The sequence below is a fragment of the Somniosus microcephalus genome, chromosome 13, assembly GCF_052327205.1.
Source record: "Somniosus microcephalus isolate GS21.2 chromosome 13, FLI_Smic_1.0, whole genome shotgun sequence".
Taxonomy (NCBI): Eukaryota; Metazoa; Chordata; class Chondrichthyes; order Squaliformes; family Somniosidae; genus Somniosus; species Somniosus microcephalus.
Genome location: NC_140999.1, coordinates 14193560 through 14219082, shown reverse-complemented (window position 1 = coordinate 14219082; position 25523 = coordinate 14193560). Strand labels below are relative to the sequence as shown.

General features: G+C 46.0%; 1 protein-coding gene across 1 annotated transcript in view; it reads right to left on the bottom strand.

Annotated features, from left to right (window-relative positions):
- The window catches only part of LOC147108067 (calcium/calmodulin-dependent protein kinase type IV-like), a 159623-nt gene that overhangs the window by 65525 nt on the left and 68575 nt on the right, over nt 1–25523 (bottom strand). The window contains exon 5 of the mRNA XM_086004525.1: nt 231–313. Coding sequence (XP_085860651.1) covers nt 231–313 — 83 coding nt within the window. The remainder of the gene's footprint in view (nt 1–230; nt 314–25523) is intronic.

Here is a 25523-nt window from a genome sequence, read left to right as displayed (position 1 = left end):
TCTTTTTCTTGAACAGAGCAAAATATGGCCCATAGTTATCCTCTCGTGACTAAGCTCCTTTATCTAGGATGGTTTTATTTTTATTTTCCATTACATTTTGCTTATTATAAAATCTAATGCCAATTTTCCTTTAAGAAGACAGTTTTTCAAGGAAGTGACAGGGTTCTTTGCTCTGCCACACAAACAAATTAAACAATAAAACAACTCTCCTGTCTGCAGTCTGTACGCACCTGTCAAACAGCTCCCCACCAGTCACCAGCTCCAGAATCAGGATGATCTCTGTGGGAGTCTCAAAGATTTCCTTTAGTTTAATCTGCAAGGCACAAGAGGATAAATGATCACCTCCTTTGTTTTTTGAATCACATCCTCTTCGCTGTTGACCAAATCCTTCCCCTTTCTCCTAGCCACAGTGAAATAATTGATGGATGTATTTAAATGGCATTTTTAACGTTGAAATTAGGGAGTCAGGAGAGCAGTGGAAGCCTTTACGTTCATCTGCAAATTAAAAACGTAAGCAATGAGACATGTTCTGAACCTGCTCACTAGGCTTCCCAATCCTGTGCAGCATCAGGTGATTGCGGAGAAGTATGGTGTTGTGGCAAAGCCACCAAAGAGACTCTCACAGTAACTTGTACAATTGTCTTTTATCATTATTGTTACCGTTTAATGTTTGCCCTGTTTAAACAGCGCGGGATCGATAAAATCGCGATCTGACGCGATGACGTCATCACGTGGGTCACGTGACGTTCCTAACGGCGGGAAACATGATGATGTCATGACGTTGGAGGGCGTTTCCAGTTAGTCCTCGTGGAGTGAGCTAGTGTACAGACCTGTTTGGAGTTTCTCCTGCGTTTTTGTTTTGTAATACTTTCAGTGCATTAAACTAAGTTTGTTAACTACCAGTTTAGTTCACAGTGTTTTTGTTAGGAGTGCACAGACTCCTACATTGTGCAAGTCGCATTGAGTTTAAGCAGAGTTTGGCTAATCCAACACTGCGGAAGCGGAGCAGCGAGACAATTCAACCGGACAGGTCCCCCAGACAGCATTCACAAGGGAGGTTGGTGATCAGCTGGTTGGTAGGTCCTCTTCCTTCTCTTCTATACCTTTTAAGTTGGTAAGTCCTATTAAATAGTGGTGTAATATTATCATCTATATCGGGGCAGAGGGCCTTCATAACTAATAATAAGAAATTTAATTAATTACATAGATATGGGTGAACAGGTGATGTGTCACTGTTGCGAAATGTGGGAGCTGGTGGACCCCATTGAGGCTCACGGTGATTACATTTGCGATAAGTGTTTGCTGCTAGAGGAACTCAAGCTCCATGTTAAAGAGCTTGAGACCGAGCTTCAGACACTGCGACACATCAGGGAGGGGGAGAAGTTCCTGGACTCTATGTTTCAGGAGGTGGTCACACCTATGAAATTAATTAATGCAGATGTAGTCCGTGGTCAGGGACAGGACGGTGTGACTACGAGTGAGGCAGGTACAGGGATCCAGGAGGTAGTGTTGAAGGAGCCGCAGCCCTTGCTCTTGTCAAGCAGGATCGAGGATCTTACTCCCTGTGAGGGCAGGAGCGGGGACTGCAGGAAGGATGAGCAACCTGGCCACAGCACCGTGGTACAGGGGGCCATTCAAGTGCAGGGAGTAAAAAGAAATGTTGTAGTGGTAGGGGATAGTATCATTAGGGGGATAGATAGGGTTCTCTGCAGTCAAGAGCAGGAGTCCCGAAGGCTGTGTTGCCTGCCCGGTGCCAGGGTTAAGGACATCTCTTCTGGGCTGGAAAGAAACTTGGAGTGGGAGGGGGAGGATCCAGTTGTCGTGGTCCATGTTGGTACAAACCACGTAGATAGGACAAGGAAGAAGGTTCTGTTAAAGGAGTATGAGCAGCTAGGGGTCAAATTAAAAAACAGAACCTCAAGGGTAATAATCTCTGGGTTATTACCTGAGCCACGAGCGAATTTGGCTAGGATAAATAAAATTAAAGAGTTAAATGCATGGCTCAAAGACTGGTGTGGGAGAAATGGGTTTTGCTTCTTGGGACACTGGCACCAGTACTGGGACAGGAGGGAGCTGTTCCGTTGGGACGGACTCCACTTGGCCAGTGCTGGGACTAGAGTCCTGGTGAATCATATAACTAGGGCTGTAGAGAAGGCTTTAAACTAACTAGTGGGGGGGAGCTTTCTAGAGAGCAAATAATAGAAATGACAATGGAGAAGGTCATAGACTTAGGTAGCAGTGGGGTAATTAAAAAACAGAACGTGTCAGGAAGGGACAGAAGGTATGGAGTAAAAGGTAAAGTAGTAAAAGGGGAAAAAACAGGAACTAAGTGTCACAAAACATATTTGAAAGTTCTTTATCTGAATGCACGTAGCATTTGTAACAAAATGAATGAGTTAACGGCACAAATAACTACATATGGGTATGATCTTGTGGCCATTACAGAAACATGGCTGCAGGGTGACCATGACTGGGAATTAAACATACCAGGTTATTTAACAATCAGGAAGGACAGGCAGGAAGGGAGGGGAGGTGGGGTGGCTATGTTAATAAAGGAAGGAATCACTATAATAGAGAAATGATATTGGGTCAAAGGAGCAGGATAGTGAAACAGTTTGGGTGGCGATAAGGAATAATAAGGGGAAAAAAACACTAGTGGGCGTAGTCTATAGGCCTCCGAACAGTTGCAACTCTGTTGGACGGAGTATTAATCAGGAAATAGTTGAGGCTTGTAATAAGGGAACAGCTATAATTATGGGGGATTTTAACTATAAAAATAACTGGACAAATCAAATTGGGCAGAGCAGCCTTGAGGATGAGTTCATTGAGTGTATTAGGGATGGGTTTCTTGAGCAGTATGTAACTGAACCGACCAGGGGGGTAGGAACCTTAGATTTGGTCCTGTGTAATGAGACAGGATTAATTAAAAATGTCCTAATAAAGGATCCCCTTGGAATGAGTGACCATAACATGGTTGAATTCCATATTCAATTAGAGGGTGAGAAGGTTGGATCTCAAACAACAGTGCTGAGCTTGAATAAAGGAGACTATGAAGGTATGAGAGCGGAATTGATTAGAGTGGACTGGGAAAATAGATTAAAGGGTAAGACGGTACATGATCAGTGGTGTACATTTAAGGAGTTATTTTACAACTTCCAAAAAATATATATTCCACTGAGGAAAAAAGGGTGTAAAAGAAAAGATAGCCATCCGTGGCTAAGTAAAGTAATTAAGGATAGTATCCGACTAAAAACAAGGGCATATAAGGTAGCCAAATCTAGTGGGAGGATAGAAGATTGGGAAGTCTTTAAAAGACAGCAAAAAATAACTAAAAGATTGATTAAGAAAGGGAAGATAGATTATGAAAGTAAATTAGCAAAAAATATAAAAACATAACAAAAGTTTCTATAGTTATATAAAAAGAAAAAGGGTGGCTAAAGTAAATGTTGGTCCCTTAGAGGATGAGACTGGGAAATTAATGGTGGGAAACATGGAGATGGCAAAAACGCTGAACAAATATTTTGTATCAGTCTTTACGGTAGAGGACACTAAGAATATCCCAACACTGGACAAACAGGGGGCTCTGGGGGGGAGGAGCTAAATATGATTAAAATCACTAAGGAAGTGGCACTTGGTAAAATAATGGGACTCAAGGCGGATAAATCCCCTGGACCTGATGGCTTACATCCTAGGGTCTTGAGGGAAGTGGCGGTAGGGATTGTGGATGCATTGGTAATAATTTTCCAAAACTCCCTGGACTCAGCAAAGGTCCCGGCAGATTGGAAAACTGCTAATGTAACACCCTTATTTAAAAAGGGTAGCAGGCAGAAGGCTGGAAACTATAGACCTGTTAGCCTAACATCTGTGGTTGGTAAAATGTTAGAGTCCATTATTAAGGAGACAGTAACGGGACATTTGGATAAACATAATTTAATAGGACAAACTCAGCATGGCTTCATGAAGGGGAAGTCATGTTTGACAAATTTGCTTGAGTTCTTTGAGGAAGTAACATACAGGGTGGATAAAGGGGAACCAGTGGACGTAGTGTATTTAGACTTCCAAAAGGCATTTGACAAGGTGCCACACAAAAGATTATTGCTCAAGATAAAAAATCACGGGATTGAGGGTAATATTCTGGCGTGGGTGGAGGATTGGCTATCTAACAGAAAGCAGAGAGTTGGGATAAATGGTTCATTCTCAGACTGGCAATCAGTAACTAGTGGTGTTCCGCAGGGGTCAGTGCTGGGTCCCCAACTCTTTACAATCTATATTAACGATTTGGAGGAGGGGACCGAGTGTAACATATCAAAGTTTGCAGATGATACAAAGATGGGAGGGAAAGTAGTGAGTGAGGAGGACATAAAAAACCTGCAAAGGGACATAGACAGGCTAAGTAAGTGGGCAGAGATTTGGCAGATGGAATACAATACTGGAAAGTGTGAGGTTATGCACTTTGGCAGGAAAAATCATAGAGCAAGTTGTTATCTTAATGGCAAGAAACTGGAAAGTACTGTAGTACAAAGGGATCTGGGGGTCCTGGTGCACGAAACTCAAAAAGTTAGTGTGCAGGTGCAGCAAGTGATCAAGAAGGCCAATGGAATGTTGGCTTTTATTGCTAGGGGGATAGAATATAAAAACAGGGAGGTATTGCTGCAGTTGTACAAGGTATTGGTGAGACCGCACCTGGAATACTGCATACAGTTTTGGTGTCCATACTTAAGAAAAGACAAACTTGTTCTCGAGTCAGTACAAAGAAGGTTCACTTGGTTAATCCCGGGGATGAGGGGGTGGTCATATGAGGAGAGGTTGAGTAGATTGGGACTCTACTCATTGGAGTTCAGAAGAATGAGAGGCGATCTTATTGAAACATATAAGATTGTGAAGGGGCTTGATCGGGTGGATGCGGTGAGTATGTTCCCAATGATGGGTGAAACTAGAACTAGGGGGCATAATCTTAGAATAAGGGGCTGCTCTTTCAAAACTGAGATGAGGAGAAACTTCTTCACTCAGAGGGTGGTAGGTTTGTGGAATTTGCTGCCCCAGAAAGCTGTGGAAGCTACATCATTAAATAAATTTAAAACAGAAATAGATAGTTTCCTAGAAGTAAAGGGAATTAAGGGTTACGGGGAGCGGGCAGGAAATTGGACATGAGTCTAGGTTCGGAATGGTCATGGCCCTGTGGGTAGTGGAGCCGGCCCAGGGGCCGTGTAGCCTGGTTCTGCTCCTACTTCTTGTGTTCTAATTCTGTGTTAGCTTTCAGGAGATGGTTTTATTCCTGTTCCTGGCTGGGGTGGAGATCGCCTTTACAGAAGGTAAGTACTGTAGAAAATATAGGGACAGAGTGATCTCCTGGACGAGTTTCGATCGCCTAGATGAGTCGGAGAGGAATTTCCCAGATTTTTTCTCCCAAATTGGCCATTGGGTTTTTTATCCGGTTTTTCGCCTCTCCCGGGAGATCACATGGGTTCGGGTGGGATGCAGAGTGATAGAAGATTTGAGGTTAGGATCAGATCAGCCATGATCTTATTGAATGGCGGAGCAGGCTCGAGGGGCCGATTGGCCTACTCCTGCTCCTATTTCTTATGTTCTTATTGTGACCCTGAATCCTCGCGATCGTTTTTCGCGGTGGACATGGAATGCAGGCCAGTGATGGATGCCAACGCTGTGGCCTTGAAGCTCCCCCAATTCTGGGAACAACAGGCGGCCTCCTGGTTTGTGCAGGCCGAGGCGCAATTTGAACTCCGCAACATCGTGCAGGACCAGACCCGATATTTGTACGTGGTCTCCGCCCTCGATAGCTCGACGGCGTCGAGAATCATCAGCCTTCTGGAGAACCCCCCGAATGCTGACAAGTATGTAGCCATCAAGACTCGGCTGCTGCAGGTATTTGGCCTTACCAAGGCGGAGCGCGCTCGCCGCTTACTGACACTACCAGGGTTAGGTGACTCCAAACCCTCGGAAATAATGAGCCACATGCTAACGCTCCTGGGGTCCGAACCCCCATGTTTCCTGTTCCGCGAGCTGTTCCTTACGCAGCTGCCTGAACACGTCCAGGCAGCCCTTGCCAGATCGGACACCGGGGACTGCATCGCGCTCGCCAAAGAGGCGGATAAAATTTACGAGGTCCGGCAGCAATACTGCGCCCTCGCGCAACGCCCCGCCCCGAGGGGCCCGGCGCCTCCGATGGCCGGTTACTGTTACTACCACACTTGTTTCGGCCCGAAGGCCCGCTGCTGCCGACCACCGTGTGGTTTCGTGCCCAGACTGTCGAACAAACCGCCGCGAGTCAAGAACACCGGGTCCGGTGCGTCCCGCACGGCCACGATGGCGATCGGCGACTCCGGGAATCTCATGTATTTAACCGACTCCATCTCGGGCCATCGTTTTTTGTGTGACACGGGGGCATAGTGCAGCATACTTCCCGCCTCGGTCCTCGACCTTCGGTCCGGTGGACGGGGTCCCCCCCTCCAAGCTGCCAACGGGGGTATGATCCGCACTTGCGGGAAACGACGGGTGCAAGTCTGTTTCGGTGGCCAGCGCTTTACCTGGGATTTCGTCACCCCTCAAATTTCGCTGGCCCTTTTGGGCGCCGACCTTTTAGGCGCCAACGGCCTGTTGGTGGATGTGAAAAATCGACGCCTTGTTCACGCCGCCATGCTCGACGGTATTTCAGGTGCGCGCAGCACGGCTGCACCGCACTCGGTCTCCTGCGCGCGGCCACCTCCCAACGACTTCTCCCGCCTTCTCGGGGACTTCCCCGAGCTGACAAAGCCCACCTTTTCAGCTTCGACTGCCAAGCATCGGGTGGAGCATCATATTTCGACAACTGGCTCTCCCGTCTACGCCAGGGCGCGGTGTTTGGAGCCCAGCAAGCTCGCGGCGGCGAAGGCGGAGTTCGCCGCGATGGAGAAGCTGGGGATTATTCGCCGGTCCAGTAGTCCCTGGTCTTCACCGCTCCACATCGTCCCAAAGCCTGGCGGGGGATGGCGGCCCTGTGGCGACTATCGTCGCCTCAATGAGATAACGACGCCCAACCGTTACCCCATCCCCCACATACAAGATTTCTCTGCGCATTTGGCAGGGAAGTCAATATTCTCAAAGGTCGACCTCGTCCGTGGGTACCATCAGGTTCCAGTGCACCCCCAGGATGTCCAAAAGACGGCTGTCATCACCCCTTTTGGACTTTCTGAATTCCTCTGCATGCCCTTTGGGCTTAAAAACGCGGCGCAGGCGTTCCAGTGCCTTATGGACTCGGTTCTGCGTGACCTCGATTTTTTGTTCGTCTACTTGGATGACATTCTGATTGCTAGCACCACAAAGGCTGAACACCTCAAGCATCTCCGTGTCCTTTTTCGACGGCTTCAGCAGCACGGCCTAATTGTGAACCCGGACAAATGCCGTTTCGGCCTGGCGCAGCTCGATTTTCTCGGCCACCGCATAACTTCCGCAGGGGCAACGCCGCTTCGAGCTAAGGTGGAGGCGATCACGGCGTTCCTGAAGCCGCAATCCGTGAAAGCCTTACAGGAGTTCCTGGGGATGGTTAATTTTTTCCACCAGTTCATCCCCACGGCCGCACAGCTGATGCGGCCGCTCTACGAGGCCCTCAGGGGCAAGACGGGAAAGGAGCCCGTGGTTTGGTCGCAAGAAATGGGTCGCGCCTTCGAGGATACGAAGACCGCGCTCACAAACGCGACGATGTTGGCACATCCCCTGCCAGGAGCTATCATCGCCCTCACGACGGACGTGTCGGATTACGCTGTGGGGGCCGTCCAGGAGCAATGGGTCGACGGCGCATGGCAGCCTCTGGCATTTTTTAGCTGCCAGCTGCAACGGCACGAACGTCGATACAGTACTTTCGACATGGAGCTGTTAGCTTTGTTTTTGGCCATCCGCCACTTCCGATTCCTCCTCGAAGGGTGCCGCTTCACTGCGTTTGTTGACCACAAACCATTGACGTTCGCGATGGCCAAGACAGCTGAACCGTGGTCGGCTCGGCAACAACGGCAGCTGACTTACATCTCCGAGTTCACCACCGACGTCAGGCACGTGGCCGGCAAGGACAACGTCGTCGCTGATTGCCTCTCCCGCGCCGCTGTCCAGGCCATTCAATTAGGCATTGACTTCGCAAGAATGGCAGCCGACCAGGCTGCCGACCCGGAGACTCAGGCCTTGCGTTATGTCGCCTCCAGCCGAGAGATGTACCGTTCCATGCGGCAGGTACCACTCTACTCTGCGACGTTTCGTTGGGTGCACCCCGTCCGATTGTGCCGTCCACCTGGCGCCGAGGCGTTTTCGACGCCATACACGGGCTGTCGCATCCTGGAGTGCGGGCGACGCAGAAGCTGCTAGTCTCCAAATTTGTATGGAGAGGAATACGCAAAGACGTCCGTGACTGGGCGAACACTTGTGTGGTTTGTCAACGGGCCAAGGTGCAACGGCACGTCAGGGCCCCTCTGGCCACCTTCGAGGTACCGGAGCGGCGTTTCGATCACATTCACATTGACCTAGTGGGCCCACTTCCACCATCCCGTGGTTTTACGCACCTTCTGACAATGGTGGATCGCACCACGAGGTGGCCGGAGGCGGTTCCCCTGACGTCCACCACCTCTGCGGATGTCGCGCGAGCCTTCATTTCATCATGGGTAGCCCAGTTTGGTGTCCCTGCGGATATTTCGTCGGCTCGCGGGCCGCAATTTTCGTCGGAACTATGGAATGAGGTGGCCTCAGTATTGGGCACTAAACTACACTGCACTACGGCTTATCGCCCGCAAGCAAACGGCTTGTGCGAGCGGTTCCACCGTTCATTGAAGGCGTCGCTCAGGGCCAGCCTTCTGGATGCAGCATGGGTCGATAAACTGCCGTGGGTGATGCTGGGACTGCGCACAGCGCCGAAGGAGGATCTACAGTCGTCGGCCGCGGAAATGGTTTACGGTCAGCAACTTCGAGTTCCGGGCGAGTTCCTGCCGTCCCCTACGCGGCTGTGGTCTGCAGCCAGTCAGCGAGAGGCCCATCGGGACGCGGCTCAGTGTTTCCGCCCAGTTCCGACCTCGCAGCATGGTTTGCCTTCTTCCAACATCCCTGGGGAGCTGTCAAAGGCCAAGTTTGTCTTTGTGCGCCAAGACAACCATCGTACCCCGCTCGCACCTCCTTATGCAGGTCCGTTCCAGGTTCTACAGACCGGGGACAAGAGTTTTGTGAACGACGTCGGGGGCAAGCCTGATCACATCTCTGTTGATCGCCTCAAACCTGTGCACCTGGACCTTGAACAGCCGGTCGAACTGGCGCAGCCTCCGCACCGGGGCCGGCCGCCAGCCGCCGCTACGCCTAACCGCACCGTGCAACCTGCCAGCTCGCCACCTGCTCAGCATTTTCCTCTCCGGGAATTTAGGAGTCGGTCAAACAGGCTTGTCCGACCTCCTCCGCGATTGATTTTCCTCATTAAAGACAATTCTGGGGGGGCGTATGTGGCAAAGCCACCAAAGAGACTCTCACAGTAACTTGTACAATTGTCTTTAATCATTATTGTTACCTTTTAATGTTTGCCCTGTTTAAACAGCGCGGGATCGATAAAATCGCGATCTGACGCGATGACGTCATCACGTGAGTCACGTGACGTTCCCAACGGCGGAAAACGTCATGACGTCAGGGTTGGAGGGCGTTTCCAGTTAGTCCTCGTGGAGTGAGCTAGTGTACAGACCTGTTTGGAGTTTCTCCTGCGTTTTTATTTTGTAATACTTTCAGTGCATTAAACTAAGTTTGTTAACTACCAGTTTAGTTCACAGTGTTTTTGTTAGGAGTGCACAGACTCCTACAGTGTTGTTGTTGGTGCTGCTAGTGTTGGGGCTGATCGTGGTGGGATTCTGAGGACCAAGGTGAGCGAGTATAAAGAGCACCCATGCTGCTAGAATAGATGGCAGGTGAAGTAGAGATGATAAAAGCGATTTGTCAACGGTGAGAGCAGTAATGAGGTCAGACTGGATGGAGACTTGTGTAAAGACTTGCAGCATGGTGAATCTGTTGTGGAAATGCAGTGAGGAAGAGGTTGTGGCTGAGGGAAGATATCTCTAAGGTGGGAGCTTTTACTTTACATTTGAAGCTGGCAATTCAACAGCTGATTCAATGGCCACTGAACTCCTGCCTCAGCTTGACAGATGTGGTTCACGACCAGGGTAGACCCTGTGGGCGAGCTGTCAATGCAAAAAGGTAAGCTGAAAATCATTCTTAAGTGGCTCTAAACAAGCCACTAATTATCTGAATTGGGTCCCCTGTCGCTGCCTGTCGGGTCTGCTCAGCGCTGACAGACCCGACTTTAGGAAAAGTGATTGGCGGAGGGTTCACAGCAAGGTCCCGACTCGCTGTGAAAAAAAACTTTCCCACTCGACCCGCCACCGATCGTACCCGCTGACCCCCTGCAAAATTCCGGCCTAAGTTATTTTGGTACAAAATGTATTTAATAACCTTGAGTACTACTAATTGCACAAAGAAGCAATATTAGTAGGTTGGCAGTGCTGTTGTGGCTCTCCCCAGGTACCATTAATCCTATCCCTGAAAGTTAACAGTCTTAAGTTTATTTTCTACACTTAGGGGTAGAAATTGGTCTGTCTTTTGCCCATTTTCCAGGTCCAAAATGGGTGCCATGAATGTGATTTATGCAATGCGACATCTCATGCCAAAGTGTGCCAGATGCCATATTGGTTTGGGCACTCATTAGGCGACCATAGTGGCTGCCTGAAACAAACGCAGCCATCATTAAAATATGTTAATAAGGGTCATGCGCCTGAATCAGGACCCTTTTGAGAAATTGGTGTCCGTGCGCGCCTGAAATGTCACTTCCTAAACCCGCCCAGCAAATCGTGGCAGGAACAGTCGGGAAGCAGCCCTTCACAAGCGCTATTTAAAGAGATCCTCAACTCCATCAAGGTAATTCTCTGGTTAGTTGTTTTAGGCTGCTAGGGTGCTTTGGGGCCAAGTTTTTGGCTGCATTGGCCACAGTTCGGCTGTGAGATACCTTGGAAGAAAGAGTTTGTGAAGGTCCTGAACTCTTTCTCAGGATTTGCTTACGTTTAATTGCTGAACTTGGGAATGATGCTGGTTTCCCTTCAGGCTCCCAGATCAGGAGGAAGAGCATCAACAAAGAAGGCAGCAAAGACCCACAGAGGCTGTAAGAAGAGGGCGGAGGAGGGATGGGCGCAGGAGGCGTTACAGCCTGTGGGTCTTCAGAGATAGAACGCTGTAAGGCGCCTGTACTTCAACATGGAGACGTCACCGACCTCTGACACCCATTAGAGCGAGAAGTAGAGCCCGACACCAGGGTCTGCACTGCACTGCCTGTTGCAGTGAAGGTCACCATGGATGTAAACTTTTATGCCTCTGGCTCCTTCCAAACTACTTCTGGTGAAGACAGCAGCCTCAGTCAGATTACTGTGCACACGGCGATCCGGCAGGTCACTGTCTGCGAGGCGACAACAGTTCATTAGCTTTCCTGTGGAGGCTGACGAGCGGGAAGAAAGGGCACTGGGAATTGCCCGCAGTGCTGGATTCCTGCAGGTGCAGGGCATCATAGACACGCAGCCCTGCGAGCTCCCCATCAGGAACCAGCACTGTTTTTCCAACAGGAAGGGCTTCCATGTGCTCAATCTTCAACTTATTTATGGCCACAGGCAATGAGTGATGCAGGATTCCTGGCGGTAGTCATGATGCTTTCACACTGTGCCAGCCCTCAATAACCCCACCCAGACCACTGGGTGGCAGGCTAGTGGCTGATGATGGATAAGGAGTGTCCCCTCACCAACCCGGGAACCGACGCGGAGCGCCAATATAATCGAAGCCATGCAACAACAGGGTTCTGATTGAGCAAACCACTGGCATCCTGAAACAACGCTGTTCTTTCATTGGGCACAGCTTGCAGTTTCTCCTCTGCCTGCCATTATCAGCAATCTTCAGTTACAGTTGCCTGCAGCCAAAATGTCCCTTCCCTTCAAGAGGTACAGCCTACTTTTAAATGGCGTCAGCAACGCGATATTGACGCCCACCTCCCCACCCATATGGTGACCTGCCAATGAACAGCGCAAATAGCGCTGGCAGCCCGCTTATTTTATTTAGTCAGAATGACCAATTTAGGGCCTTATATACATCCATGTGATCGGGTGCGCGCTCTGTGCCCAGCGCTCATTCTGTGCTTAAAAATGGGCTTAAACCCAATTTTAGCCCTTAGTTTATATCCTCTCCCTTAACCCCCAAATGCACACAAAAGAGTGGTATTCCTGGAATACTGGCTTTGCATCCTGTACTGTGGTGTACGAGGAGCAATTCTTCTCACATGCATTAAAACAATCCCAGTGTTTCCAAAGCCCAGAGCCCTGCTTCTTTGACGATAGCAAAATACTGCGGATGTTGGAAATCCGAAATAACAACAGAAAACGCTGGAAAAACTCAGCAGGCCAGGGTAGCATCCGTGGAGAGAGAAACAGAATCAACGTTTCAGGTCGATGACCTTTCGTCATCCCTGCTTCTTTGCCTGCCTTGAGATGGGCACGTTGACACAAAGCAACTCTGTGAATCTTGTACTTTTGCAGTCTTTAGGGTCTTGCAAGACCTAGCAGTCATCTTCCTTTGAGAGATGCATTGACTTTGCAACAATCCAACTCCCTTGAGTACTCAGTTAGAACGCCATTAGTTACGCCAAACGTCAGCATTTTAAACTGGCAGTGTTTCAACTGATGTGTCAGGTTGTTAGCAATTCACAAGAAAATTCAACTTTTTCCACTGGGTTTGGGCTAATCAGTATCAAGCAATTGGATCAATTGAAATGTGGGACTTGAAGCTGTCAGAACCATTCAGATAGACTGGATGGCGGAACCGAAGCCTGTCAGACTGAGATTTGTCGGAGGGTGGTATTGGAGCCTGGTCAGAACCAATCTATCAGATGTTACTTTCTTCCGCTGTTGGTTGCACATAAACCAGATGCAGAATTTTTTTAATGGGTTAATGGTTTCTGAGGATCAAGGTTACAGGTGCGTTTATTTAGTGATTTCCCCCAAAGAAATTATAGATGACAAACTCGCTGCTAAAATGGGGCTTTGAAAATGTTTTTGTTTTCCAGAAAGTAACCTTCTGGAGGATTACACAGAAATTACTACATGGAAATGGGCCTTTTGGCCCAATTAGTCCATGTTGTTGTCTATCCTCCACATGGACAATAGTCCTACCAATGTGCCCGCCCTGTTCTCATCACTTTTTATTCCTGTTTCCTTCAACCATTTATCTAACCTATTCTTAAATGTTGACATGGTCTCTGCTTCAAATATCAACTTTGGCAGTGCATCTCACAGCCTATAATCCTCTGTGTAAAAAAAACGTTTATCCAGCTCTCTGTCCTAAATCTCTTACATTTAATTACATCTATGTCCCTCATTCTGGACCACTCAATCACTGGAAACAGTCTGTTTCTATCTACTCTGTCTTATTCCATCATAATTTTAAAGTCCATTATAAAATCACCCCTTAATCTCAGCTGTCCTAATAAAAACAGCCCCAGGGTGGTTGGCTATTGCCTTACGTGCAGATTTATTTTCTACTTGATTGCTTGTAGCTTGCTTTTTTTGATAAAAAGGTCGGTCCCCTGCTGCAAATGCATTAACTGGCCTTATATGAGTATTTCTGACACCGAATTGATGACATTACCATGATTTGGAAATAAAATAGGAAGTGCATTTGGGTTGATGACGAGTTTTCACTAATCTTAAAACCTAACTGAGAGTCTCAAAATTACGATATTATCATCGCGTACTGCTGTGATGTGTGATGCAAACTGTTGGCCGTTTGGTGGGTGAGTTGTAGCACCTGCTTATGTTCTTTAAGTTTAAGAGCAGTTTTCAGTTTCTTTACATGTTCCTGCTGAAGGTCTCTTTTGTCACTGCGGGCGCATCTTGGAGTAGTTAACATCCACGGGGAAATGCGGAGAAGTGAACTTACTAATAAATAATAATAAATTTTAAACCCCAGACTGGAGTCAGTCAGGTCTAACCGAGAACACAAAATTCAGTTCAGATGCCTGTTCCTTCCATTTTTCATGCACTTTATTTTTTTTTAAATTGATTGCTGCATGTGATCTTTATTTCCAGTACAAGAAAATAGAAGTTTTTGACAGGGTCAAAAGAGCAATATCGACTAGAAATTATTGTTGGGAATAATAGCGGCTGAACGCTTAACACAGTCATGTGACATTCCTCTGTTGGCTATTTTAATGCCACAAATATAAAATTCTCATTTTAATTTTTCATGACCACAGCCCTCCTATCGCTCTAACCTTCTGCAGCCCTACAACCCTCCAAGAACCATGCATTCCTTCAACTCTGGTCGGAGGTGCCGTCTTTCGGACGAGACGCTAAACCGAGGCCCCGTCTGCTCTCTCAGGCGGACGTAAAAGATCCCATGGCACTATTCCGAAGAAGAGCAGGGGAGTTATCTCCCCGGTGTCCTGGGGCCAATATTTATCCCTCAACCAACATAACAAAAACAGATTATCTGGTCATTATCACATTGCTGTTTGTGGGAGCTTGCTGTGCGCAAATTGGCTGCCCGCGTTTCCCACATTACAACAGTGACTCCACTTCAAACGTACTTCATTGGCTGTAAAGCGCTTTGAGACATTCGGTGGTCGTGAAAGGCGCTATAGAAATGCAAGTCTTTCTTTCTTTCTTGTGCATCCACTCCCTTCGCCCCAACATTGGTGGCCATGCCTTCAGCCGTTTAGGCCCTGCGCTCTGGAATTCTCTTCCCAAATCTCTCCCCTCTCTCCAACTCCCTTCCCTCCTTTAAGACCCTCCTTAAAACCCACCTCTTGGACCAAGCTCTTGGTCACCTTTTCTAATATCTCCTTTAAAAAAAAAATCTGATTATACTTCTACGAAGCACCTTGGGACGTTTCTCTACGTTAGAGGCGCTATATAAATATATATTGGGCCGGATTTTCCGATCGGAGGCTTCCTGCGTGCGGATGCCTCCGATCTGGAAAAATCTACGAACTTACCTGCTGGCTCCGTAGGTCCCGACACTTCCGCTCCTGGGCCTCTCCTGGTGCGCGCGCGCAGAGGCCCAGGTATCCCATTGGCGCAGGCGGTTCGCAAGCGTCCCTGGGATCACGTGGGCCATGGGGAACCAATCAAAGAAGAGAATCCCCCTTCACACTTTTGACAGGTCTCTCCGCGTAGACCTGTCAAAAGTATGAATGGGGAAAAACATTAAATAATTTTTTTTTTTAATTATGTATTTAAAATTAGTTAAAATTACATTAAATTAAATATTTGAAACAAGCATTTAATTTTTTACGGGGCTAAAAATAAATGTACCTTTTTTTAAAGTATTTTTTAAATTATAAATGAGTGAAATTTTTTTTTTTTTAACTTTTTTAAGTTGCTTTCGAGTTGTCAGCTGTTTTGAAGCTGATGCTCAGCTTTTGCTGTTTTTCCAGGTTGGTCTATAGCTTATCTTCTTGGCTTTGCTTAAAATATTTTGCCAGACAGGATGCAAAGCACAGTCATTAAAATAAGCAATAGTTCCCAAATGTTCCTGTCAGCACTTTTGCTGCAATCTTAGTAGATGGGGGAGTAAACTCAGTTTTCCAAATGTGGAGTCTGATACTTTGGTTCTCTAACTGCTCCACTTCTCGTGCATTGATGTTTTTCACTCCTCTGTTCTCTGTCATGGACTAACCGAATAGAATGATGACAGTTGTGGGAATAAGCAGAAAGTAATGTATAAGCCTTCACGCTAATTCAGCCTTTGGATTCAAGTCACCTAAACTCCGAAAAGCCCTCCCTAAACCTCTCCGCCTCTCTCTCCTCCTTTAAGACGCTCATTAAAACCTACCTGTTTGACCAAGGTTTTGGTCATCTGCCCTAATATTTCCTTATGCGGCTCAGTGTCGAATTTTGTTTTATAACGTTGCTTGTGAGGTTTTACTACGTTAAAGGCGCTATATAAATACAAGTTGTTGTTATTGATGGAGACAGAGGATATTATACCTAAGTGAACTCAGGCACTTCTCTACCCAGTGGTGGAGTCAGTGAGGGTCGGGTGGGGTGGGGGAGGGCAGAAGAGCTGGTGTACGTGGTTTTTGGAGGACTGCCTCTATTTCCGTCACAGAAAGCTCTTGTCACCTGTTTTAGGCCGCCAGGTTCGACCTGCTGCTCTATGCCGTTTTCGGCTTGGCCTCTGGACGTCGGCATTCCCCAGTTCCCAGCTGGGACCCTGTCCTGCCAAGTCTCGAGGTCGACCCCGTGCCTGCACTGCCGCCTCCCCCACCACCCGGTCAACCAAACCTAGTGCCGCCACTGTCCCAACGCCACTACTAACCATTAGAGAACTCTGTGAAGGGGGCGTGGGGGTTTTCAAATTTGAAAAAAATAGGAATAAAACCAGTCATTGGTCTGAATCTTTCCTTTCTAATCACTGTCTGCCAGCACCACACTTTTGAAGTGATTTACGCTCAATTTACGCATTTACAATTTTAGCGTCAGTGCACACTGGTACTAAAGTAGTGTAATGTAAATCAGGAGTCAGGGCACAATCGGACGCTGAAGTGAAGCCCAGTGAGATTCTTTGAGGAGGTAGGGTGGGCTCAGACCCTGAATTTACATCACAACGCCTTAGCTTCAGTGTTAAGCAAAACCGCTTCGTGCTGACACTGAGATTGTAGGCTAAGTGCAACCTCAGCCAGCAAGCTGTCACAGCACATGTTTAGGTGCCTTTAAAAAAAGATATGCCACTCAGAAACTAAAGTGGGCAGCAAATAATAGTGGCCTGACATGCACCTCAACCCCAATCCCAGAAAAACATTAAACTGCTATACCAGTGAATCATTTTCATTTCCCACACGCTTGTACTTTGTGCCCTTTGGGTAGCTTTATCAAATTGCACCGCCATCCATTTATATGGCAGACAGATGCTACCTGTTTTGTTTAAACCGAGTGCCGACTGGGGGCTTAATTCCCCACCTGATTTTTTAACGACACTGGCTAAAATATTCACTTTAAATTTCCTGTCTGTGCTATTTTAACACAATCAAATAGTTAATGACTGCATTAAAATAGTGCAGACAAGAAATTAACTCAGACACGTTAACCAGTGCACATAGGATTAAATAGGATGTACAGCACAGAAACAGGCCATTCGGCCCAACCAGTCCATTCCGGCGTTTATGCTCCACTCAAGCCTCCTCCCATCTTTCCTCATCTAACACCATCAGCATAACCCTCTATTCCCTTCTCCCTCATATGCTTAACTAACCGCCCCTTAAATGCATCCATACTATTCGCCTCAACTACTCCCTGTGGTAGCGAGTTCTCACCACTCTCTGGGTAAAGAAGTTTATTCTGAATTCCCTATTTGCACAATGCACAGAAGAAATTAAACCCTTAGAAAGTACTGCTAGCGCCATGAGTGTTATGTTTGTCCTATACTATTGCACACATTAGGTTGATTTCCAAGTCTCAAACAAATTTAGAAACATAGAAGATAGGAGCAGGAGTAGGCCATTCGGCCCCTCGAGCCTGCTCCGCCATTCAATGCGATCATGGTTGATCATCCAAATTCAGTACCCGGTCCCTGCTTTCTCCCCATACTCCTTGATCCCTTTAGCCTTAAGAAATATATCCAACTCCTTCTTGAATATATTTAATGAATTGGCCTCTACTGCCTTCTGTGGTAGAGAATTCCACAGGTTCACCACTCTCTGGGTGAAGAAATTCCTCCTCATTTCTGTCCTAAATGGCTTACCCCTTAGACTGTGACCCCTGGTTCTGGACTCCCCGATCATCAGGAACATCCTTCCTGCATCTAGTCTGTCCAGTCCTGTCAGAATTTTATAAGTTTCAATGAGATACCCTCTCATTCTTCTAAACTCCAGCGAGTACAAGCCCAATTGACCCAATCTCTCTTCATACGTCATTCCTGCCATCCCAGGTATCAGCCTGGTGAATCTTCGCTGAACTCCTTCCATGGCAAGAACATCCTTCCTCAGATAAGGTGACCAAAATTGCACACAATACTCAAGGTGTGGTCTCACCAAGGCCCTGTACAACTGCAGCAAGACATCCTTGTTCCTGTACTCAAACCCTCTCGCTACGAAGGCCAACATACCATTTGCCTTCTTAACCGCCTGCTGCACCTGCATGCTTACCTATAGATTGTTATCCCTTAACAGAGACCGAGGAAACAAAAAAAAGGTTATACTCAGAACCTACAAATACCATTACAGAATGGGGCATCACCCATAATGCACCAGCACATAGACATTTCCCATTTGTGTCCTATAAATTCCGACTGAAACTGTCAAGTAAATGCCAAGTTGGAATACATTCGGAGCAGTTTTAACTTAACTTGCATGCATAGCATTTAAGATGACCTAAATGCTTCATGCAACATCTCGCCATCACATTCTAAAGGCATTTTTAGGTAGATGCTGGACCACAGGAACGCTCAAGCAGATACCCATGCACTTCGAGCACCATTATCTCCTTTCTGCTTTATAATTGGGCTGCCTGTCCCAATTGAGCCTAATAAGGAGGAGGTATGCATTTTGTATTGACTCCGATGGCTGCTCTTTCGACTCAGGAGCAGGCGGATCACTCCTTTATGTTTTGGTAAGGTTATGTCAAAAAATACCCCTCCAAGCTAAAAAAGATTAAATTAAACATTTCTGTACAAAGCGCTGATCACAGCAGGGGAAGACTACTAAGAGGAGCCACTGAGTCTAACAGCACACAAGAGATAAAGTCTAACCCAGAGTGTTTCACCATTCTTGTCATGCCAAGCATATACATTAATTTTCTTCCTCCACACTAAATATGGATTCTATAATTAATTGAATATTTTTACTGGAGCATCATAAAAGAGGTAATATTATGAATTGAGAGCCTCATAATTGCAATTGAGTATAATTATAGGTTTTTCTATTAATATATATTTCCATGCTTATATTGGTGGGCAGACTATCATTTACTATTTTTCTCATGCCTATCTATTCACAAGCCAGGGCACATCATTCACAGCATAATTTCCTAAAGGTCAGAAAGCATATTTAGCGATATTACACCCTCCAGGTCAGAATCATGAAAGTACATGGAGCAAAATTATTTCCGCTGGGGCAGTATCATAATATCATCGTAGAGGCCAGAAATGTAGCAGGATACACTACTCTATGCAATTAATTTCTATCAGTAACAGTCATTTCTCTTGGCAAGTATCTTGCATTTTATTAAATACCTTCAAAAATGCCACAAAAATCCAGATATTGTAAAAGGCTGACGTTTAATTAAGTTCACGAACATTAAATTCTCTCGGAATAACTTTCCAGTATAAATTCATTTCCAAGTTTTCAGATTTGAAAGTCGTGACAAATTCTTCCTATATTACTTCCCCTTCACTAAACAAATTAATCGTGCTGTGGAAGATTAATCTAGGCTGACAGTCCAGTGGAGTACTGAGGCACTGTTGCACTGTTAGGGTGTCACCCTACAGATAAGATGCTACACTTCGGTGGACGTTATCGATTCTATGGCACTATTCGAAGAAGAGTAGGGAGATCTCTTGGTGTTTTTTCCAATGCCCCTCTCTCAACTATATAAGAAAGAAATATATTACCTCGTCATTCATCTCAGTGTTGCTGGGAGACATTGCTGGTGCATTTTCCCAAGGTGACTAAGGTACAACGCTGGATGGGAATATAAGTTGTGTGGAGGATGCAAGGAGGCTTCAAGGGGATATAGACAGGCAAAGTGAGTGGGCAAGAACATGGCAAATGGAATATAATGTGGAGAAATGTGATGTTATCCACTTTGGTAGGAAAAATAGAAAAGCAGAGTATTTTTTAAATGGTGAGAGATTGGGAAATGTTGGTGTTCAGAGGGACCTGGGTGTCCTTGTACTCGAATCACTGAAAGTTAACATGCAGGTACAGCAAACAAATGGTATGTTGGCCTTTATTACAAGAGGATTTGAGTAAAGGTGTCTTACTGCAATTATATAGGGCCCTGGTTGTTATGTTCATAAATAAATAGAGGTTTTCATTATGAACAGCTAGCTTGAGCTAGTCATTTATTCAGCCATGTGGACTAGTGTACAGGCATCCATCTTGACTACCGCCTTGTGGGTAGCCCACTACTAAACATACTAAACATACAGCTCCACCTAGTGTACCATTCTAGAATGACATCCTCATTACATCCCCCTTCCTTAGAGGTTAAACAAAATCAATATCAATCAATCATAACGACATAAACATCTTCACAACAGTCAACACATTTTCAAAGCTTTACTTTATGAACTCTAAGCTTTTCATTCTTTTATTATAGTTTTCTTTGTACTCAAAGATTAAGTCTATCAGGCTTTTTTAGTTCACGTGTGGATCTTCTCAGCACAGGTAGGTCTGATGTGTTTTCATGAGAGCCTGTATGTGTGTTTGTGTTAGATTGTTCTGGTGGTGAGTGACAAGATTCAGTTGCGGCATTGTCATCGATTTGCTCTTGGATAGTTTCTTGTGTTTTCAGGAGGGAACGGTGGTTCCTCCTGAGAATCTGTCTTTCCTCAGTTCTAACAGTGTATGACCTTGGTCCTACTTCCTCAAGAACTGTAGCTTTCCTGTTCCATGCATCTGGATCCTTAATCCTGACAACATCATCCCTTGTCAATGGTTTCAGAGTTTTGGATGACTTGTCATAGTGTGATTTCTGTTTCAGCTTTAACAGTTGAAGTCTCTGTCTCAGTTCCTTACTCTGCTTTTCTTTTGCACAGCAGGGTAGTGTGGTGCGCAACTTGCGACCCATTAGGAGTTCAGTAGCTAAAGAACCACAGTCTAAAGGGGAGGCTCGGTAGCTCAGCAGGGCGAGATAAAGATCAGACTTGCTTTCTGTAGCTTTCTTCAGTACCTGTTTGAGAACTTGAACACCTCTCTCTGCCTTACCATTCGACTGAGCATACAGAGGACTGGATGTGATGTGTTGAAAGTCATAATGTGCTGCAAACTGTTGCCACTCCTTACAGTTGAAGCACGGACCATTGTCGCTAACGGCAATCCTGGGAATTCCATGTCTGGCGAAGATGGATTTAACATGCATTATGACACTGCTTGCTGATGTGCTTGAGAGCAGCGCCATCTCAGGATAGTTAGAATAGTAGTCAATCACTATTAGATAGTCTTTACCATTCAAATGAAAAAGGTCCATACCAACCTTTTGCCAAGGTGCTGTTGGTAAGTCAGCTACTATCATTGGTTCCTTTGCTTGTTTGTTTTGGTGTTTCTGACATGTCTCACATTTACCTATCATATTCTCAATGTCCTTATTTATGCCAGGCCAATAAACAGTGTCTCTTGCTCTCCTTTTGCATTTTTCAATTCCGAGGTGTCCCTCATGAATCCTTTTGAGCATGTCTTGACGTAGAGCCTGTGGAATGACTATTCTGTTCTGTTTTAGTAATAGTCCACTTGCGACACTCAACTCTGACCTGATGTGATAGTACTTTGGACAGGAACCTTTTGGCCAACCATGATGAATGTTCTCTATTACTGTTTGTAACACTGTATCTTTTACTGTTTCTTCTGCTATTTGCTTTGATTTTGTGTCTGACACGGGCAGCGCAGCAGTAACCATACTCACATGAACATCCACGTCTTCCTCAGTAGAGCTCACATGACTCATTGTGGGTGCTCGGGATAGTGCATCTGCTAACACTATGTGTTTGCCTGGTGTGTAGATCACAGAATCACAGAATCACAGAAACCCCACAGTGCAGATAGAGGCCATTTCGGCCCATCGAGCCTGCACCGACACATATCCCACCCGATCCCCGTAACCCCTACACCAACACATATCCCACCCTATCCCCGTAACCCCACGTATTTAATCCCCCTAACACTAAGGGTCAATTTATCATAGCCAATCAACCTAACTCGCACATCTTTGGACTGTGGGAGGAAACCGGAGCACCCGGAGGAAACCCACGCAAACACGGGGAGAATGTGCAAACTCCACACAGACAGTCGCCCGAGGCCGGATTCGAACCCAGGTCCCTGGCGCTGTGAGGCAACAGTGCTAACCACTATGCCACCGTGCTGCCCAGTTCAAAGTCATATCTTTGCAGCTTCATCATGAGTCGTTGAATCCTTGGAGACATCTCATTCAGATTTGTTTTTTTATGATGGCAACCAGTGGGCAGTGGTCTGTCTCAACTGTGAAGGTGGGAAGTCCATATATGTAGCCATGGAACTTTTCTAGTCCAACTACCAAGCCTAGACATTCCTTTTCAATCTGGGCGTATCGACACTCAGAGTCAGTCATAGACCTGGAGGCATAGGCAACAGGCTTCCAATCTTCACCCTCTGCTTGTAGCAAGACCGCGCCTAGGCCATCTTTTGATGCATCCATTGACACTTTGATTCTCTTTGTTGGGTCAAAGAAGGTGAGTACAGGTGTGGTTGTCAGCACTGTTTTGAGGTTCATCCACTCTTGCTCATGTTTTTCTGTCCATGCGAACTCATTTGTTTTATGTAGCAGGTCTCGCAGACAGGCTGTCTTGGCTGACAAGTTAGGAATGAACTTTCCAATGAAGTTTATCATCCCCATGATGCGTAGCACTCCTTTTTTGTCAGTGGGTCGGGGCATGTTGAGTATGGCGTTTACTTTTTCCATATCTGGCTCTAATCCTTTACCAGATAGATTATCTCCTAGGAAAGTGACTTCCTGGATGCCAAACTGACACTTGGCTTTGTTGAGCTTCAGTCCATTCCGGCGTATGCTCTGTAACACTTTAGTCAGTCTCTCATTGTGTTATTTCAGTGTGGAGCCCCAGATGATGATGTCATCAACATAGACCCGAACTCCTTCCAGACCTTCAATTATGTGTTCCATCGCTCTATGAAATATTTCAGATGCAGATATTAACCCAAAAGGCATTCTGAGGAAACAATACCTGCCAAATGGTGTGTTGAAGGTACAGTATTTGGTGCTCTCTTCCAGTTTTAGTTGCCAAAATCCTTGTGAGGCATCGAGCTTCGTGAAGTATCTGGCACCTGACATTTCACTGGTGATTTCTTCTCGCTTGGGAATCTGGTAGCGTTCACGTTTTATGTTTGCATTTAAGTCCTTTGGATCCATGTATACTCTTAGATCATTGTTCTTTTTCTTTACACATACCATGGAGTTAACCCAGTCTGTTGGCTCTTCGACTTTCCTGATGACTCCTAGTGTGGTCATTCTGTCCAGTTCTTTCTTGAGCCGGTCACGCAGGGGTGCTGGAACTCTCCGTGGAGCATGTACCACTGGCTGAGCATCCTCCTTTAGCTGGATCTTGTAAGTGAATGGTAGAACTCCAAATCCTTTGAACACATCCTGGAAATTACTCACTACAGAATCCACTGAGTCATCTGATCTGCTTATGGCACAGTTTATACGGTATACTCTCTTGACCAGTTCTAAGTCCTCACAAGCGTTGTCACCTAGTAGTGAATCAAGTCCTTCAGCCACAACAGAAAACATGAGATGATGCACTTTGTCTTTGACTGTCACTTTAAGTCTGCATACACCTAAGCTATCTATTTTCTGTCCATTATAGTTCTTCAGTAGTACTGACTTTTTCTGTATTTTGGGCTTTTCTTTCATATTTTTAATGTCACTCATACTGATTAAGTTTGCTTTTGCCCCAGTGTCTAGTTTCAATGTAACTAATGCTCCATTTACCTGCAGTGGCATTATCCATTTGTCCTCTTTTACTGCATTAACTTTATGTTCAGCATTGTCCATTCCTGAGGGCTGCACATTTTCTGTATCCTTTTCGATATTGTCACATGACACCATTCCTACAAAAAATGTCTCACTTAAATCAGTGTCCTCAATCACATTGACTTGTTGCCCTTTCTTTGTTTTTACTTTTGAAAAGCATTGTTTGGCAAAGTGATTCTTTCCATTACATTTTTGCACATTTTCCCAAACGCTGGGCATTGTCTTGACTGGTGCTGGTAACCACAGCGTTTACAATTAAAAATTCCATCCTCCGATTGCTTTGCATTTCTGTTCTGCCCATGTTTCTTCCCTTTGTAGGACACAGCACCGACAGCAGCACAGTCACTCATTACAGTCGCATCATTATTAATTTCACTGAAAGTCTTCGCGTGCTTCTGAGCTAGCTCACTGGCATGGCATATTTTCACAGCTTTCTCCAATGTTAGTTCAGTTTCTCTCAACAAATGTTCCCTGACCTTTTTATCATGAATACCAAACACAATCTGGTCACGAATCATGGATGATTTCAGTTCAGAGAAATTACATGTCTGTGCTTTCAGTTTCAGATCGGTCACAAAGCTATCAAAAGTCTCATTTTGCTGCTGTGTCCGTGAATGGAACACATACCTCTCATAGGTCTCGTTCTTTTTGGGAGAACAATGTGTATCAAACTTCTTTAGCATATCGTCCATTTTTTCTCTGTCCTCCTCTTGATCAAATACAAACGTATTAAATACCTCTATCGCCTGCAGTCCTGCAACCGTGAGCAGTAACGCTATTTTCCTTGCATCTGGCTTCGTACCAAACCCGATGACAGCAATATAGAGTTTGAAATGTTGTTTGTAAGTCCGCCAATTGCAGTCGACATTCCCTGTGAGTTTCAAACCCTCTGGTGGCTTCAAATTCTCATGTCGCGTTTCACAATATTCAGCAGATATTACCAATCCTGGTACCATGTTATGTTCATGAATAAATAGAGGTTTTCATTATGAACAGCTAGCTTGAGCTAGTCATTTATTCAGCCATGTGAACTAGTGTACAGGCATCCATCTTGACTACTGCCTTGTGGGTAGCCCACTACTAAACATACTAAACATACAGCTCCACCTAGTGTACCATTCTAGAATGACATGTTACTGATCATTACACTGGTGAGACCACACCTGGAGTATTGTGTACAGTTTTGGTCTCCTTACCTAAGGAAGGATATACTTGCCATAGAGGGGGTGCAACGAAGGTTCACCAGACTGGTTCCTGGGATGGGGGTATTGTCCTTTGAGGACAGATTGAGTAGACTAGGCCTATATTCTCTAGAGTTTAGAAGAATGAGAGGTGATCTAATTGAAACATACAAAATTCTTACAGGGCTTGACAGGGTCGATGCAGGGAGGTTGTTTCCCCTGGCTGGGGAGTCTAGAACCAGGGGTCACAGTCTCAGAATAAGGGGTCGGCCATTTAGGACTGAGATGAGGAGAAATTTCTTCACTCAGAGGGTGGTGAATCTTTGGAATTCTCTACCCCAGAGGGATGTGGAGGCTTAGTCATTGAGTATATTCAAGACAGAGATCGATAGATTTTTGAATCTTAAGGGATCAAGGGATGTGGGGATAGTGCAGGAAAGTGGAGATGAGGTAGAAGATCAGCCATGATCTTACTGAATGGCGGAGCAGGCTCGAAGGGCCAAATGGCCTACTCCTACTCCTATTTCTTATGTTCTTATGACTTCCATGTTTGCCAACATGATAA